The sequence below is a fragment of the Pterocles gutturalis genome, unplaced genomic scaffold, assembly GCF_000699245.1.
Source record: "Pterocles gutturalis isolate BGI_N339 unplaced genomic scaffold, ASM69924v1 scaffold24048, whole genome shotgun sequence".
Taxonomy (NCBI): Eukaryota; Metazoa; Chordata; class Aves; order Pterocliformes; family Pteroclidae; genus Pterocles; species Pterocles gutturalis.
The window spans coordinates 12614-31389 of NW_010126297.1; the positions used below are offsets into that span (position 1 = coordinate 12614).

General features: G+C 37.4%; 1 protein-coding gene across 1 annotated transcript; it reads right to left on the bottom strand.

Moving 5' to 3' along the window:
* Positions 1–2516: 2516 nt before the first annotated feature.
* Positions 2517–18701, bottom strand: MYSM1 (Myb-like, SWIRM and MPN domains 1). The gene is made up of 20 exons (XM_010078934.1): positions 18622–18701; positions 17342–17417; positions 17068–17138; positions 16037–16114; positions 15879–15905; positions 15286–15364; positions 14478–14576; positions 13246–14012; positions 11424–11554; positions 10161–10264; positions 9131–9208; positions 7913–8001; positions 7548–7602; positions 7413–7463; positions 6617–6691; positions 6142–6330; positions 5778–5910; positions 3666–3771; positions 3494–3551; positions 2517–2672 (listed from the first exon to the last, which is right to left on the bottom strand). Exons 1-20 carry the CDS (start codon positions 18699–18701, stop codon positions 2517–2519), a joined length of 2502 nt encoding a protein of 833 aa, XP_010077236.1.
* Positions 18702–18776: the final 75 nt, after the last annotated feature.

Here is an 18776-nt window from a genome sequence, read left to right on the forward strand (position 1 = left end):
TCTCCCTCCCCCCCAAAAAAAATTAATGCCTTATATGTGTTTGGTAGCAGAACTGGTAGTATTAGTAAAATAGATTTTTTTCTTCTTAGAAGCATGCAACTTCCAAACTCATTAACTGCACAGTCAAAATAAATTATGAACAGTAGGTTATTTGTTTTCTTACCATGGCTCCTGACAACAAAATTTTTCCTTAGCATCACAAATGTGGTGTTTCCAATTCACATACAATATCATGTGACAATACTGGATTACAATGGTACTAGCAGTTGTATTTCCTCCCGCACCACCCTGCTAATAAACTCTTAGAAAATCTGGAGTCTTTGTGTGCATATCAAAGGCTCAGTGCTGCGCCATGTCCTCTTCTCAAGAGACAAACTGCTTCAAGAGTATGTTTTACTTCATCACTGTTAAATCCAATTAATACAGCTGTTATTACCTTAACTAATTTTAATCATTAGACAGAGAAGCAGTGAGCACATTGCTACCACTACTTGGGTAATACACCCACCCCCTACATGGTTGGAAACAGACCGTATGTGGATGAAGAACATGATCTACTTCATACAGCTGTTACACTGAGGTTCAAAATTCTCTTCCTACCAATCAGAACTAATTACAGCTTTTAGCACATACATTTATACTGGGTGATTTTTCTAGAGAGTAACCTATATGAGACTGCAAAAGAATACCTTACACTGCAGACCACTCCACAACTACGTAGGGAATGCTTTCTCACCAAGAGTGTGGTTTGAACTAGAAATACAGGAAGCCATGCAATATTTTTAATTAGGAAGTCCTAAAGATGACTTTTTAGAATATATGCAGATGGAGTCAACATGCCTTCTATAGACGGATACACCAAGTTTGTAAAATACACGTAGTAGTGGGATCTAAAGCTGCGTACCAGCAGATCTGAACACAGAAGAGAGCAAAGAACATTTACCGATATTTTTAAGTCCACAGCTCTTGAATCGGCATTGGGAGAATCACTGAGTAACAAGGGCTCACGCTGTCAATACGATCAGGTTCTGCACCTTTCACGTACTAACAGAAAGGGAGGAACATTCCATGAGGCATGATAATAAAATAGTTTTAACTTCCTGTAAAGGAGTTCCCTCCTTGGGATGCAACTCTACAATTTTAAAGCTTTTCAAACTCTTTATACAAATGAAAAGCTGATGTTAAAAATGTAAACATATATAAATCTTAAAATTACATTTATGTTATGCAGAACTAGATATATACACACATTTTTTTTTAAATAAGAATTGGGTTCATTGTGACCCCTCTAGATAAAAACTGAAGGTCTTGCTTACTTCATGTTTTCAAATAGTTTTTAGACCTCTCTGAGAAAAACTTTGCCCAAGATAAATCTGTGTAAGTAGCAGTAACTGTGTACAAGTCAAGTTTCCTCATGATTTAGAAAGCAAAATTTAAAGCACGTTTTTTTCTATCAAGATTCACAGTGATATAGCTCATGAAACATTTCCACGTTGCAATCAAGAAACTTCTCAATCAAGATCAATTTATAACGAATTTATCTGAATGTATACTTGTATGAAGCTATAAGTGAAGAACTGATACAAACCAGTATGTTTTCTTACTGAACCGCGCATTATAGAGAAGACTCTGAATATAAAAGCTGGTGTTCTTTTTTCTTTAAGATGACAAATACTTTTCTGCTTGTTGCACTAAGTTTGCCATCAATCAAGCTCTTGTTTCCACAGGAAACAGTGGCAATTAGAAGTGGACAAATCACAATGATCTGGCAGAACAACATATCTCCCCGTAAAATGGAAGATCAGAAAGACCGCAACCTGTAATAAGCCAGGAGTTACCATTTCCACTGGAAACAAGCACAACTACTACTGAGAAGTCATGAAAACTTGCCAGCTTTTCCTCCCCAATATAGAAACGAAACGGCAAAGAACATGCCAAGAAGGTACTTGACCATAGGGATCAATGGGGAAAAGAAAAAAAAATATCAGAAGACGTATGAAATCACAACTGTCCTAGACTTCAGACTGGATACCAGGAAAGTCTGGAATTAGCGAGCTACAAAATTTTCATTTAAGTCATAAGTTTCTCTTTTGTGAATTCATTCAAACTTACAATCTCTAAAGCATTAAGGAACACATTCATTCAGAGTTAGATGTGTGCCTGTAGATAAAAAAATAAGAGAAGATTCCCAAACTCAGAGAGAACAAACTCTCCTTGCAGACTGAAGCAGAGTATTCTTGCCAGGTTGTCCTTCTTCCCAAAGGGCAGGCTGCTGGTCTATCAATTAATTCTGTTGCACTCATTTTTTTATACAAAATATTAGTATTAAGCATTCCTCTGGTAGTCAGGTCACATACATTGGGAGTTTTTCAAAGTATGTTTAAACCGTAACAATAAGATGACACTGGATTCTGTAAGAGTTACAGGTAATAATTCTGAAAGACTTGACAGAATGGGGAGGAGAAGAAAATTAAAAGAAAATCCCATATTTTGTTTTGTCAAAGCCATCACATTGGCTATTCATTTGAACACTCATTCTCGTTTTCTTCAGCATTACTCTTTTTCTCACTCTTGTACGTGGAAAGGAATAAGTTTTCTATCTGAGTCAAGAACTCTTCAGCAACGAAGCAGTTTCTTACTTTGCCCAAAGTCTTCCTCATGCACTCCAAAAGCTAGTCCAAAGAAAAGGAGAATTTTTTAGAACTGTAATTTTTCCCCGAGTTTATTTTTTCCCCTACTAGCTGGTAAGTATTCCCAAGGCATTTTTACTTATTTATTTGGGATTAACACTACAGAAAGTGTTCAACTGGACAATGTAAATTCTAGAAAGGAGCAATCACACAGGAACACATGGGTGATTTAAAACCAATTACACAGCAGCTAAATTCAAGAGTATTCTACCAACTCAATTTTAGATTTAAGCCATTTATAAGCAAAGTCACATTGAGAGGAAAAAAACCACAATACATGTAGGTAATTATTGCACACGTGTTTTCTGTTTGTGTATTTTGCTTTGGGCAGATCCTCTGTCTTGTTTGGGCAAGTAATGTTCCAGCTGTAGCTATTCAGAACTTCATAGCAATGACTACACTGACTGAAAAATTAAAGTTTGCGCTTATGCATGACAAACATGGCACAGCACTACTGGACTGATCAGACAGAGGACTAGGAAGTCCAAATCCTCTCTCAAAACACATGCAGTGCTCGACACTGAAAGCTGAGAAGAGACATTATTAATTTGCCATTCATTCTTCTCCAAACTGAGGTTAAAACTTGGTATTTGCACATAACTGTTGTCCCAAACCCTCCCAAGTGAACAGCTTTGTTTGCATTGTTTGTAAGTAAATAAACTGCACTACACAAGTAATTTCTTGTGATTAGTTTACATCTCTGATTTGTAAAAATGTAACTTCAGGTGACTTCCGATGATATGAAACTTATTTGTATTTAAAAGAATATTTAAAATTTAAAAAGCTAAAATAAGAAAACTTACTTTCTGCAAACAAGTCAGGTCAGAATCTCTATGAAAAATTTTATCCATGGGGACACTGCTGTTGAAAGAAAAGCAAAGAACAGTGCTGTAGAATGCAGACACACATTGAAACATCAATAAACATGCAAAAATTCTACACTGGCTATTCTTTACAATAGAAGTAGACACATACCTATGACAGAATCTGTATTTTTCAATTATCCATCTCGTTTTTTCAAATATTAATTCCCACTGAGGTTCCTCCAACATCTGCTGTACTTCAAATTTGTAGGGCAGGCCTGTAATCAATTGAACATGGATTATTCAGTGTTTCCAGTACACTCAACTTTTTCAGTCTGAGGTGCAATCCCTTCCTTCCCCATAACTGTTCATAATTTCTTACTAACTGCAGAAGCCTGCACTCCTGTTACTTGCCAATGTTAAGGAGGTTCAAATAAAAGTATGACGTATTTTGGATTCCGAATTTAATTTTGGTGGGAGCTGGGAGCAAACCTGTTCTCCTCCCTGCCCTCGACAATTCCGCATGCCATAAAGAAGCACATAGAAATCTACAACAAAATGAAATTAATAGCTTTTTTATAACTTAGCATCACTTTTGTAGTCTCTCTAAGATCTATGTGGTTATTAAATGAATAACAAAGGTTTGGTTTTTTTTCATGTATGAACTGGCTGATGAAGCATCTGACAATTGTTCTAGATTTCAGAGGAATTTTGCTCCTAAAGGAAGAAATTCTTCTAATTTATTGCAGGTGGGGGCAAAGGAATTTAGAAAGTATTCTAAAGGAACACCAGAAAAATACTTGCAGAATATTCAGTTACCAAAAGTCAGTAAGAAAGAGACTGCAAATTTCAGTAAGTCAAAAAAAAAGAAAAAAAACAAAAAAAAAGCCTTTCCAAGGTCATAAGAATTTAATGAGATGACACGCATGCTTTCCAACTAGACCTCAGGCTAAGTGAAAAGCAAGCTATAAATACAATGATTGAGATGAACACATCTCAAATATGAAAACTGTTCAGTGCAGAATGCATTTCCAAGAGTAAGAATTAATCTATAGAAATATTTATGGCTCCTGTGAAATACTGATTTTTGTTCATTTGCACAGTACTCTAGTGCTACAGCCACAGCAGAACTTCTCCAAAGAGCTAGAGGAGATACCATTTTGTAAAAATTTTATTTCAGGAGAGAAATTAAAGTCCTGTCAGACAGAAAATGTATGTGAGCAGAACCATGTCTACTTCTAAGGGCAGATAAAGTTTTAAGTATTTGAACTCCACAAGGGTGGGATGCATGGGAAACAAGGATAAGATCACGGGACTATCAGTATAGTAAACAGGAATTATCGCACAGATGTGGCCACCGCTTCACTTCCCCTAGGACTATGAAGCAAGTCTCCAGACAGATGGTCTCCCTTGCTTACTTCCACAGGAAAAAACAGAGGGGGAACTGTTTGCTCACATGGCCTCTGCTGTTGCCTTGCCAAGAAAACTGGAAACCTTGGAGTTGGGATGCAAAAATCAAGCCTTAAACAGGGGGAGGGAGGAGGAGAGAGAGAAGAGGCAGCTACCATAACCACATACTGTTATCCTGGGAATTTTCCTCAAATTAATGTAACAGAATGAGCAGAAGATCTGATCATCACTTGAAATACCATAAATTTTATACGACAGGTTCTTAACTATTCAAGAAAGGAAAACATCCTATTTTCATGAAATGCCAATGACGTTTTTAATGAAGAATTTGTTCTCTTAGGTTGGGATTCATGCCAGCACAGCATTTCATCGTTCCTATCTTCTGTTTTCCGGGACAGCTGGCAAGTTTCATCCTTTGACCTTCTGAATGCTAAGTTACTCAAATAAGGATTTTTGGCCACTGTAGCAGCCAATTCTTTGCTTTTATACTTCCATCCCCTCGATGAGAGGATCTCTTCTGAATTTTGTAACGCAGCAAAGTATAATACACATGAAGCAGCTTCTCAGCTATTCATATGGATACTGTACGTAAATAACAGGGACTCTTGTCCCAACCCTTTAATTTCTTTCCCAGATTGTGGGAAATACTAATACAGAAAAACAATCTTTGTCTATTTATACTTCTGTGTTCTTGTCATGACAGCAGGGACGACTTGCAGGATTACTCTAAGTGAAATTCTTGGGTTTGTACTGCACAAGTTACTAACACAAATATATAAATACCTATGTCTCAAGTTCAAGAATAGACATTTTTCCCTTTAGTATCCAAAAGGAAAAGAAAAATTAACACAATGGATAAAATATTGGTACTTACGGTAGGAACCATCAGAACTGATCTCATCGCTAATTACTAGACAAGTAATCTGAGAATATGGAAGAGGATTATTGCGGTTGTAAGGACTTATAATCATTCCAATGAACATGGCACCACCCCTGGAGAAATAACTCTAGAAAACCAAAAACACACAAAAAAACCCATGTACAACAAATACAACCATTTTCACAACAGGATTCTGAAATTAAAAAAAAAACTAAACAGAATTGATGTCAATTTATGAACGAACTCATTTTAAAATGCAATAATGTGTGTTAACATTGTAAATGTCAGGAAGGCTTTAGGGCTGTTGGGGTTTTTTCTTTGCTGTTTATTTATTTTTAATGTACAGACCAGCAAGTACCTGGTATTTAGCCTGAGTGTCAATATCTCGTATGGAGGGGTTGGGGTCAAAGGCCGGGTGGGAATGGTACCATCCAATAACACTGTATCCTCGGGCAGACAGCGTCTCCGAGGCCTGTGTTTGAGATACTGGATCCATCTCGCACTGCAGTCCTGTACTGAGACTATTGCACGGCTCTGCTGCACAGACCTGTGAAAAAAGTCTCCAGATGGATAAATGCAAGAAATCTCCATCAGTTCAATAAAATCTAAAGAATTTTGAGAGTCATACACCAGACTTTCCTCATGACAGAGTTGACAGGCCAACACTTGAACATGAGCATAACTTGAACATTTCACAACTACAGTAATGAACTTCAACTTCAATATAATGAAGTAGTTCCCCTTCAGAAATAAGATTTACATCTATTCAAATTACGTATAATTATCATGAAAATTTTAATATTTTACAGACATTTAAAAAGACAAACACTTACCTCTACAATTTTATCAGCTTCAGAGTATCTTCCACCCAGCAGCCCTATTACTTCTGCCATAGACACATGGGAGTGCTAAAATGAGATTAAGCAATTATTAAAGTCCAAGTTGTACGAGTTCTTCCACTTTTGATCTGCACATGACAGAACACATTGGCCTCACAGCCACAAGTCAGTAACTTCTCAATGCCCTTTAGAAGGAAAACTTAGGATAGCTAAAGAGTCTCAAACACACAGTGTCTCAAATTAAAAAAAAACAGAAAAGTTTCTTTGCTTATTATATACCTTCATGTATATAGTGCATTTGTATAACACTTCCATACGTGAAGCAATGTTAGCTTCGAAAACTGAAGCCTGTGCAATGCTGTGCAGTGCTGCACAACTGCACGAATTTTGGTACAACCTGTTGTTATCTAAAAAACACACATTGCTTTATAAACACAAAATTAATTCCCAGACTAGTGGAAAATGAACCCATAAGATTTCAAAATGAAAAGTTTTAGAAAGTAGCTGTAAGCAAACAATATTTAGCGTAAGATGGAGAGTAGCAATGCTATTATTAGTGTAGAACCGTTTACCTTCTACAAAACCTAAGCACAACATAAAAAAAGCATTCACCTTTAGGGGCTTTATTTAATACTAGATTCTCACTTCTAGGACTGCATCGAAAGAAGATAATGCAAGTACTGTATTTCTCAATCTTCTTATGTTGCCCATTAAAGGAAAAAAAACACCCCAAACCAAAAAACCAAAAATATACATCATAGCTTTTTGAAAGATAAAACTTAATCCTCACCAAATCCATTATTAAAAGTGCTTCGGAAGACACTTTCACCTGAAAAGGTTCCTGAAATGATAAACGCAATAATGAGCATAAGAGAAGTAACAGAAGTAATGAAGCATTCTTGATTACTCACTCATAGGTACATACCTGTTTTTCCTCAGTGAATAAACAGCACGGTATCAGCTGAAAGGGATCAAAGGAACTATAAAACGAAAGAAAATTTCTCTAAAGATGTAGGACAGTCAGGAAACTTTTCAATTTTCCCACTGTCTCCTTGGCAGAGGAGGAATAACCTTGTTTACTGGATTGTCTCATCCCACACTAGGATGACTTCCACCAAATACAGAAACTTCACTACCCACACTCGTGAATTTCAATATGAAACATCTGAAATGCATACGTGTCATTTCAGGTTGTAGTATAATCACGTGCAGCCTTCCAGCCAGACACTACCCAAGACATTTGTTTCATTTCTAGAAGTTCTACATTTGAACATGATGTACATCAAATACCTTTTTGTTTGTCTTGAACCTTTAGAAGATTTTGGAGGTTTCAGTTTTTCTTCCTCTCTTCTTCTTGCTAATTCTTCAGCAGACAGATGCTAAAAACACATAAAAAAACCAAAATCTGTCTTAATGTCTTAAGTGCTCTTTCAGCAGTGATTTCAAAACCAGCCCAGAATAAATTCTTACCATCAGTGCCCTCTGGATATACTATCAATTTATGTGTGTGTGTTACAGGAATAACGAAAATAGAGGGCAACAGCCATAGCAGAATCAAACAGTGTGAAAGTAATGACAATCAGAGATTCAGTCCACAAAAAGAATGATGAGGGAGTTCTTACATTCCCCAAGTCAATCAACTTCAGTAAAGCCACAGCCCATACCACAAACCATGCATAAATGTCGGTGTGATAACCAAGGAGAAAATCTGCCATTACAATTTGAGGCCAGAATATATCATGACCCCTCTTCAGGGATGAGTGTTTTCAAACTTTATTTCCATATAAATATGTATTTTGCAGAAAGTGTCAGAATTATTAACCACAGTTACTCAAAAATAGGTATGGCATTATAACATTATGGAAGTAATTGTTATAGGTACTTATTACTGCAGGTTGCAAATTTAAATTTCTGTACAAGAAAAATAGGATATTTACCATTCTTCGCTTTTTGTATAATTTGAAATCTTAGGAATGGACAAGTGGCTATTTTCTTTCCAAGTCTTCTATAAAATATTTAAACTTCTACGAATTTTTCTAAGCATTTCATAAACCACAGTATTTCTGGGGCTATTGCTAGTAGCAGAACTCATATTAGGAACTCACATTACCTGCATTATAAGCACAAAAAAACCATATAGGACTGAAAAAAAAAAAATTAATCTTATCCTCCTATGCCCTACCGTTAGCTTTAGTAATGTAGTTAACTGAAAACAAAGGGTCATGAAATCTCTGACAAGATAAGGCAAAGAGCTTTAGAGGCATAAAACAGTGTGGAGCCAAACATGCTCACAACATGAGCACCTTTGTAAACACCAAAGTACAGTTGTATTTATCAACAGCATAAAAACGTAACAGCTGCTACATTATTTTCAAATTATTGCTTCCCCGAAGAGAGGTTAAGTACCTGTTACACAACCATTTCCCTTGGATATTTGATGCAACACCACCTGCTAGCAATTAGAAAGAATTAATTCTGTAAGGAAAGGTTAAACCACAGAAGGGTTACCTCAAATGTCTGTCCTTCCAAATCCTTTGCATCACACCAGTTTCCCCAAGGGTCTCGCACTCGCCGTCTTCTTGTACGCTGCAACAAACAAATCAACGTGAGGCAAGGATCACACTCCTGAGAAAACTCCTACTTCATTTAATCAGCCACACTGTCCAAAAAATTACCGCCACATGAATGTTAATAACGCTATAACATAGTTCCAAAAAGAACGAACACCCTGGAGTTCTGCAGAATTAAGTAGTTCACAGTCTGTCACGAAATATCATCAGTGAAGTTTTCAGTTTTTAAGGCTGTAAAGCATAACACCTGGCTGATGCTCCATGGATCATCAACATCCCTGACAGCAACAGTGCATTATTATCCACCTCTGAACACCACCTCAGACAATACAAAAAGCTACAAAACCAGTATGTTTACATCTAGTGTATGTTACAGTTCTTTATATTTCAATTTTTAAAAAAAATTTTTTTAGTGGGATTGATTTGGTTTTCCTCTCATCAACTGATTTGTTTTGCTATGAAGTACTTAAAAAAATGCTATATTAAATGTGAATATGAAAACTAAATCTGGCAAGCCTTGGTAATTCATGTAGTTATAAATGAGTTACTGCTAATTGTGTGCATAAGGCTCTCAGCAAGTCATATCATATACCTAGTATGTATAACAGTTAAAATTCAAGTGACTTTATCACACACTACCAACACACTCCGCTATTTTCTGGCTAATACAGGCTCATAAATTATGGGGAGGACAGGGTTACGGCTGCAGGGAAAAGACTGAAACACAATCATAGTTAAGTACATGTACAGAAATCAAACATGTAAGGTATCAGAAGTTAGGACAGACACCTGTCAGACAGCAGAACTCATGCTTAGACTGACACTGGAATTACTGGGCATTCTAATGAAACTACAAACTGAATGAGTGAAGAAATTTCCTGAGATGCCCTAGTATGAAAAAGAAAATTGGAAAGACCTTCTCCATGCTGAATGTTTTTTGCTGCCCCACCTCCCTCATCAAAACGTACCATGGACTGCAAGCGCTGAGCAAGTTGGTATGCTTCCACTGTGTCTTTGCCTTCTTTGGAGCGTGTTTTATCAGCTGGCTGGGGTCGGTTATAGACAGCCTGTTCTAAAGGATACAGAGATACACTGTGCTTCAGTAAAGTATGAAACCACTTATTTCTGGTATGGAGCCAAGAATGAAACAGATGAGCAGTAACAACAAATGCCATTAAGAAAAAGCAATAACAGAAAAACCCTCAGTGAAAAGACATCTCAATGGCCTTATTACTGACTGATGATATAGCCCTCTCCCACTACCACAGCATCTTTAAGGCAGGAAAGCCTCTTTCCTTCTTGTTAATTTATTTCAGACAAAATGTATCTGCAGGTCATTGCTCCTCTCCTAGGTGACTGCCATTCAGTGTTGGACCAAACTCAATCCAGAGACTCTAAACCAACATTAAGTTATAGGTGTATATATACTTCTAACATGTCACCTAATTTAACATTTGAATCTTGTAACAACTAGACCTGAGAATGAAGACATTGGCTTTTATTTAGGAAATAGTTATAATTCAAGTATGGGAAAAGAAACAATAACTTGAATTCTGTCTTACATGGATAGAAGGCAGAATTTCAGATGCAGCAGGTTATCTGGACAAAAACCCAGCACAGAACACACAGAAAAGCACAAAGTAAAAAAATCTACCCCACCAGTTGGTGTGCAGTAAACATAACGGGGGTGAGAGTGGGAAAAAAGGTTTTTTTGTGCAAAGCCAAAAATCCATAATCCTGTAAGCAGGTTGCAAACTCCTCTAGATTTTCAAAGATCACGAGAGACAATCTGCTCAGAAGGCCCCTCACAGTAAGGATTAGCGTGCATCCTTCTGTGTGAGCAGCATACCCCAGCATTAAGCAGTCCTGCAACAATAAAACCAAAATAGGCTGCAGCCAGTAGGTTAGAACACGACTGTGCTAAACACAGACCAAAGAAAAATTATCTTCTGCAGAATTTAAGTGTAACAACAACTAAGACACTAAGAGTACAGAGACGTTGGAAGATTACCCACATGGATGCTTGATTCCAGTTAAGTGCAGTCATCCACACTCCAATGAAGTGAACTTACAACTTGTCTTTTGGAGACACATCTAGTAACCTTAATGTTTACCCTTCACATGCAAACACACATTTTAATACAAAAAAGCTGAGAGTCAACAATAGATGTGTTCAGCATGTACTAATTAGAATTTAAGTTCCAAACTGATTCCAGTAAAAACATCTTTACCACAGCCAAAGTTAATCGCTCCTATTAATTCCAAGTATGTGTGGATCCGTCCGATGCAGTTAACATCACCGCAGTTCTTGAGGCCTGGACGTACTGAAGTCTTATTCAGGTATTTGGGTTTACATCTCTCCCTAAAATAAAGTATAGCACGTGTCAAACAGTAAAGCCAATTGGATCCTGGGCTGCATCAAAAGCCTTCCAGTGCTGAAAGAGGGTCTATGGGAGAGACGGGGAGGGACTCTTGATCAGGGGGTGGAGTGAAAGGATCAGGAGTAATGTTTTTAAGCTGAAAGAGGGGAGACTGAGATGAGATATTAGGAAGAAATGTTTTCCTGTGTGTGGTAGTGAGGCAGTGGCCCAGGTTGCCCAGAGAAGCTGTGGATGCCCCATCTCTGGAGGGGTTCAAGGCCAGGCTGGATGAGGCTTTGAGCAACCTGGGCTAGTGGGAGGTGTCCCTGCAGAGGGAAGGGGGGTGGAACTTGATCTTTAAGGTCTTTTCCAACCCAAACCATTCAGTGATTCTGTAAAACAAATCATGGGGAGGAAGGAATTGTGTGACTTAAGATGAGCCACTTAAGTGGTTTTTTTCCCTCTATGATGCACACACTACACACCGCTACACAGGGCAATCACAGCAAAAATATAATTTCACAAAACACATGCAATTTATTTTAGGGTTATTCATACACATTCAGGAATTGTATGACTTAAGATGAGCCACTGAAGTGGTTTTTTTTCCCTCTATGATGCACACACTACACACCGCTACACAGGGCAATCACAGCAAAAATATAATTTCACAAAACACATGCAATTTATTTTAGGGTTATTCATACACATTCTTACTTATGCAGAGTGAAACTTATGTTCCATGCATTAAAACAAACTCTTCAACATGACTGGTGCCAGGAAGCAATGAATTACTAAGAAGTACTACGATACTGTTGAGCTTATATAAGAACATCTGCATTTGATTAGTCTAAATAGCTCAGATAATCATAGGCTTCCTTGGTGTAATAAATAAACCTGTTTTCACTCTCTGCACACGTACTACTTGCTTTTAAGCTGACACTGAATTGTTTCAGTTCAACACTTCCCTGGTACGGAATTTTAGAGTTTCTCTGCAACTAGAATAAGCTGTCAATACACAAGACAACTGAATGAGAACAGAGTTAAACTCAGTAATTCCTTAGACTTAAAAGCAAGCTAAGTAACAGGCACACAAACCAAAACAGTTAAGAAAACAAACTGTATTTTGAGCCTGCTACCACAAATCACTAAGGTTCCTTAAACTAATTATTTGGAGATGGAATATAAAACATTCAAGTGTACAAGCGCACTCCAAATTGATTCTTAAGTATTCTTTTGGTCAACATCATTTGCTCTGGTACAGACTATTTCTTCTAGCTGCCCTTTTGTAAAGGCAGCACGACCATGCTACAGACCTCATTTTGAAATTAATTTGATCAGTTATTTTGAGGAACCATGTATTAAAACCATATATGCATTCTGACATATAGGATGACCAAAAAAATGGAAGATAACAACCAAAATGGATGCAGATTGTTCTGATATAGGCCACTCATTTTCATAATGCTTCAAAGTAATTTCATTGCTTAGCTCCCAGAATGCCAGAAAAAAAATTGGGAAGATGCAAAAAAAGCATTAATGAGCGCTGTTCCATGGCAATCTTAATAATGCAACCATAAAATTCATTTTTCAGAAGTAAGCTACTGGTACTAAGTAGTGTTTTAACTACAACAAAGCAGGACATGAGTGATCTTAATCACTTATTTCAGTAAATGAAATTAATGCGTCTTACCATTGATCCAAAATATAATTCCGAATTTTCAAATAACGTTCTGGTGTTTTAGCCTGGCGCCCTTCAAAAAATTCAGGAATAGCTTGCTTTTCTTCTTCCAGAATGATGCTTCTGTCAACCTCCACCTCTTGATCAGGTGCCTTAAGCTCCTCTGCTTCTTCTTGATGATCTTCATCCACTTGGCAGGGAGAAGGAAAAAGCAACCCATTATCAGCCAGGTCTCTCTGTTCCTCATTAAGCTCCTGATCAGTTACTTCTCCAGTACCATGAGATGTTCCTAGTCTGCTTTGTTCAGCTTTCTCAATAAAATTATTGTACTGCTGGTAATCTAAGTTCAGAGATTTATCACCATTCAGGTGCTGAGAACATGTTGCTGCAACATCTGGAAATACTAATGCATCCACTGTATCTTGCTTGGTATGTTGAGGATCTTCTTTAGGTAAAGAAACCACAGAACAGTGTCCAACAGATGAAAGAACGTGTTCCATTCCTTTTGTTTCTTCAGCTGGACCTTCTGAAATAACAGATAATTCAGATTTTCCAGTTTCTTGCTGGAAGGTAGGAGAAAGTAGTTCATCCATGTCGTCAGTTATGTCTACTTCTTCATCATCTGACAGCTTTTCAATTTTCACTGCATTCAGATTGGGGTCTGCACGGCCTCTCAAGCTTCCAGATGACCATGCCTCTGCCCGTATCCCATCTTCAGTGGGAAGACTGCTGCCGCCGCACTGACTTTGCTCTTCTTTTTCAGAGTCACCATGTTTTGCCTTAGGAAGATATAAAATACTTTTAGGAGGGAAAAACAAAACAATCCCCTCTGCATCCCAAATAGTCAGAACTATTTTACTTGAACAGCAGACACTCTGAAGTGTTCACCCTTTTAATACATTTTAATCCATTGCAATTGACTTTGACACAGCATTAAATAGCTGTAAAGTTGAAAACAAGTATTTTCAGACCAACAACCATCAGTATATGAGACTACAATTAAACTACATTTACTGTTTAGGTATACCAGTGATAAAAATACTGAAGTCACTCTAGGAATTTGAGATCAGGTCTGACTTCATATTTAAATCTGCAAATAAGCATACTCCACTTTTCTGAATATGGGAATAAACAGAGTATGTACGTTAAAAGCAGTACCCTGAAAAGACAGATTAAAATCAAGCCGTACGTACATCATATTTGTCAAACAGCCTTTTTGCTAACTACACAGATACTCTCTTTACCTTGTTCTTAAAATACTGCCGAGCATAGCTCTTTACTTGTAGAACAGTACGACTTCCAATCAACTTGGCAATTTTCGTCCACCGGCGGCCAAATTTCCCCTAGTACAACAAAGCACATTTAAGTTACTCAAACACTAACATTCCAGCATTGCACTTTATTCGCCTAAAGAGTTTAAAACTCAATTATTAATTACAAATTCATAAACAGCAAAGTAAACCTACGGTAAAGAACCTCGCTACTTGTATCCTATCAAGAAGAAAACTGCATCCAACAGTAAGTTATTGCTATTCTTCTTAAATAGAGGAACTTCTTCACCCAGTTCAGGCACACAGTAAATTAAGCTGCCTACTAACCCAAGGAATCCTCCTGAAATGAATTTGTACTTGGCAAAGTAAACCCTATTGCATTCCACACTGTACAACCACGTGATCTCTGAAGACCTTACACCGGTAGTTAAAGGATTTCACTTTTTCAGCTGATTTGCCTTAAGCACACATTATACTTCCCGTGGTTAACTACAGCATTAGGATTGTACAATTCATAAAGCTGTATACTTCAGATATTTTGTGATCTCAAATTGTAATCAGCCTCACAGGAAAAAAAATCTGGTAAACAAAGCCATTTTGGGGGATTCATCAATATAAATCTGACTTATCATTACACTCCCAGTAGACGGCAATTATTTTTAACACATTAGAAATTCAAAAGCAGAAGCAAAGAAATATATGCTTCTTTATATTATTATTTTGTTATTCAAGATAAACTAATGACTTAAATTCAAAATATTACATATATAAACAAACTTACCAGTCCTTGTTCAAACAGTTCTTTTTCTTCCAATGTCCACTTTAATGAGTAGCTAGCTGGTTTTGTAGGTGATCGCACCCTAGGAAAACAGGAAACAGAAGTTAGTGCTTTCTTAAAAATATCTATTCTCAAACTCCAGTAACTGAAGGCAACTTCTGACAGGAGGACTATTCCCCATCTTCTGTAAAACTCGAGGTATTGTTTCAAACATGAATGTGGCTGATAAATAAAATACCAAGAATCATGTCAGCTTCTCCATCACACAGGGAGATTCAAGACAACACAACATTAACCAGTACCCAACAGTACAGAAATATATAGAAGCAGCAAACAGAAGAGTTCAGGCAAGAAAGCCAACCAGCATTAACAAGGGTTTTTTCAGAAGGACCACTGTGCTCCAGAAACCAGGCCTATTATTCCCCACAACAGTATTTCTTTACGTTGAAAGGTCTCTGAAATAATTTTGTACACTCAAGCAAAAGGAACTAAGGAACCGTAATTTTTTTTTTTGTTACAAAGTGTCCAGCAACTTAAAAAAAAAAAAATCAGATGCCACATTTAAAAATGCAACTTAATTGTAAAAATGTACGTACATGACTTTTCCAGTTTTCTTATGTGGGCTGCAAATAAAAAACAAAGTGAAAGTGACAATTAATAATTGTGATTTTGTTGCATACCTCAGCAAATAACCTTATTTTGGAAGGACTTTTCATTTCTTCTCATCTGAGAACTTTTCCAGAACACAGCTTACCTTTTCACAGATCTTTTCTCCACTTCCTTTTGATTGAGCCATATTTTTTCAGAAAGTGATTTATTAGATAAATAATATCTGAAAGTTATTAAGTTTTCGAAGTATCAGAGATATTTGTACATATAAGAATTCTAATAATCGCATACATTTTACTCCTTCATAATTATTCAGCTGTAGAAGCACACACTGCACTGCTTTCAAAACTGAAATACACAATTTCACACACTCCTATTAGTTTAATGCACAAGGAAGTGACACCTGACTTCCGAACCCGCATGCTCACTTTACTCGCTGCAAACTAGGTATCCTGTTTCTACAACATTTTTCTTTTTTGAATAAATTTTCATCATACTTATACCTTATCTATTTTCAAATTAACCCTCAATAATTCATTCTATTAAGAAAACTTTAATTCCTTTATGTTCTTGTTCCTCTATTACTGTATTTTATTACACTCAGTTACAAGAAGAACATGAAAATAAACTAGCCCGTGATTACTACCGCACTACTACTAATGCTAAGACTATTTAAGCCAACACTGCCTTAAAAAAAAAAAAAAAAGCAGATGCTGTTCCTTCCTGTTTTCATCTTGCATGCTGGCAGAAGTATGAATGAAGCCAGACAAAATCAGACTGTAAACCAGTCCAAGCTAAGAACATTCAGCAAAAAGAACTAGCTATTTTTAGCAAGATCAGCTGCTTGCTCAGGTTCACTATGAAACTACACAAATGGCTGCATCAGCACAATGAATAAGCAGCTGAAGTGGGGATGAATATCACTATTTTTGGTGCCAGCGTCAGCTTAAATCTGACAAGCTATTAGAGTCATTTTCTGAACAATGAGAAGCACCAGAGGAAGCTGCAGGCAGCTAGATGATTAATCCAGGGGTCCTCCCTGACTTCTGCAATCTACCTACAAAATGACAGTGCTTCAGTCACCTTAAGAACAAAAGATTTATCCAGTTCCTTTGGAAACAGGAAGTTATCTCTCGATCTACAGAAAAACATACAAGCAAATCAGCAAAAGGATACTCTTCTTCCAGCAACATCTTCTCAATGACGGCCCTGTTTTCCTCACTAATGCTGTTGTCCAACGTCCATGGCTGCAAACCATACAAATATGTTTTAGTATTTTAATTTTGTCACACTGTTACTTGACTATCAAGAATCAATATAATAGCTTCTAAAAGCAAGCAAAAAGCACCAATTAAAAACCTAAAAAAGCATATGCATAGGGAAGAGAACAGAGAGAACAGAAGTTCTGACAATCTTGCTAGAAGTACCATTAATTTAAAAAAATACTTACTAGACTGTTATCCATTCTCCAAGATGAATCAAGATAGTGATCCTGCAGCAAGCTGGAAGCTGTGTTTTCATGATCTCTGAAAAAGATTCCAGTGTTCAAAACAACACAAACATACTCAAACAAAACAAATGCTGCCAGCCTGAAAATAATATGTAGTAAATAACAAAAACTTTAACAGAAGATGACAGAATTCAATACTTAAATTAAAATAATGTATTACAGACCACTGTATAAGGTTACTCTCTTACAATATTCCATTAGACTTAGTATAAATCCCCTTCAGTAAGTCATACTTTTTAGCGATCTCAGTAGCAACTCCTCACCTATCTCATTGCAGGCTCTATAAGATAGCAGTGAAAACTTGAACAGTAAATATTCTCCTCCAGAAGGACTGAAGGCAGGAGGGACCATGTAAAATACACACAAGTGAAGGACGCCAGAGTTCTATGGACAATCAAAAACCTATATTTTTAATGTTAAAAGTGTCATTGAGTTGTATTATTTCCACTTAACATTTCTACATCTTTTCCCCAAAAAGGTGAAAACACTCCCTTATAAAGAAAAAACATGTTTTCCTGCCAAGGAAAGCTCACACTTACACAATCCTATCATACAGGATTGTTTGGGCTCTTACAGACTTCCTCCAGATTATGCTTGATCTTTTTTGCAAATAACTACTTACTACTTTTAAAAATTTGTCACTGATTAACATCATTTATCAACTTTCTTCTACTTTAATGCAGCAGAAAATCTCCTTAGCAACTGATGTCATTTTTTTGGGTCATTCTTTTCTTCCAGAACATTCAGACTTTTCTAAAGACTAATTAGCCCTATATTCCTTGCAATGTTACTAAAATTAATTTCACCTACTATTCCAAACAGCTTCATGCCAGCAGTTCAAACATTGCTTTACAGGTAAGGATAAAACCTCATGCATAGCCAGAACCCAACATAACTCCTCTTTCTTTTGAAGCATATCAAGAAATGAGCCAGGTCACCAGTCCACTTTGCCCAATATTCTCTCTCCAACAGCGGCAACAGCCAATGCTACTCTAGGACAGCATCTCCGACAGACTCCTCTCATCCTCTCCCAGCATCAGCAGCTGCTGGATTTGCAGTGCTAGGATTGCTGCCCACCCACTCCAGCACCTATTTACAAACCCCTCCTCTGGGAATTTGTCGAAGCAGTTTTCTGACAGTCCCTACGCTCAGTTTTCCGAACCCGCCTGCCTCCGCCAGCCCTCTGTTACACAACACACCACCTTCCATGTATTTCAAACCCAGCAGCCTCAGCCCCGAGCGTCCCCAGCTCCCGTCCCGCCGGATCCCGTGACAGCAGCCCTGCATTCACCTCACACATTGACCCCCTAGGCCCCGTCCGCCCTCAGCGCCCCACGATGTCCCCGGCCCGGCCCTCAATGAGACTCCAAGGTCT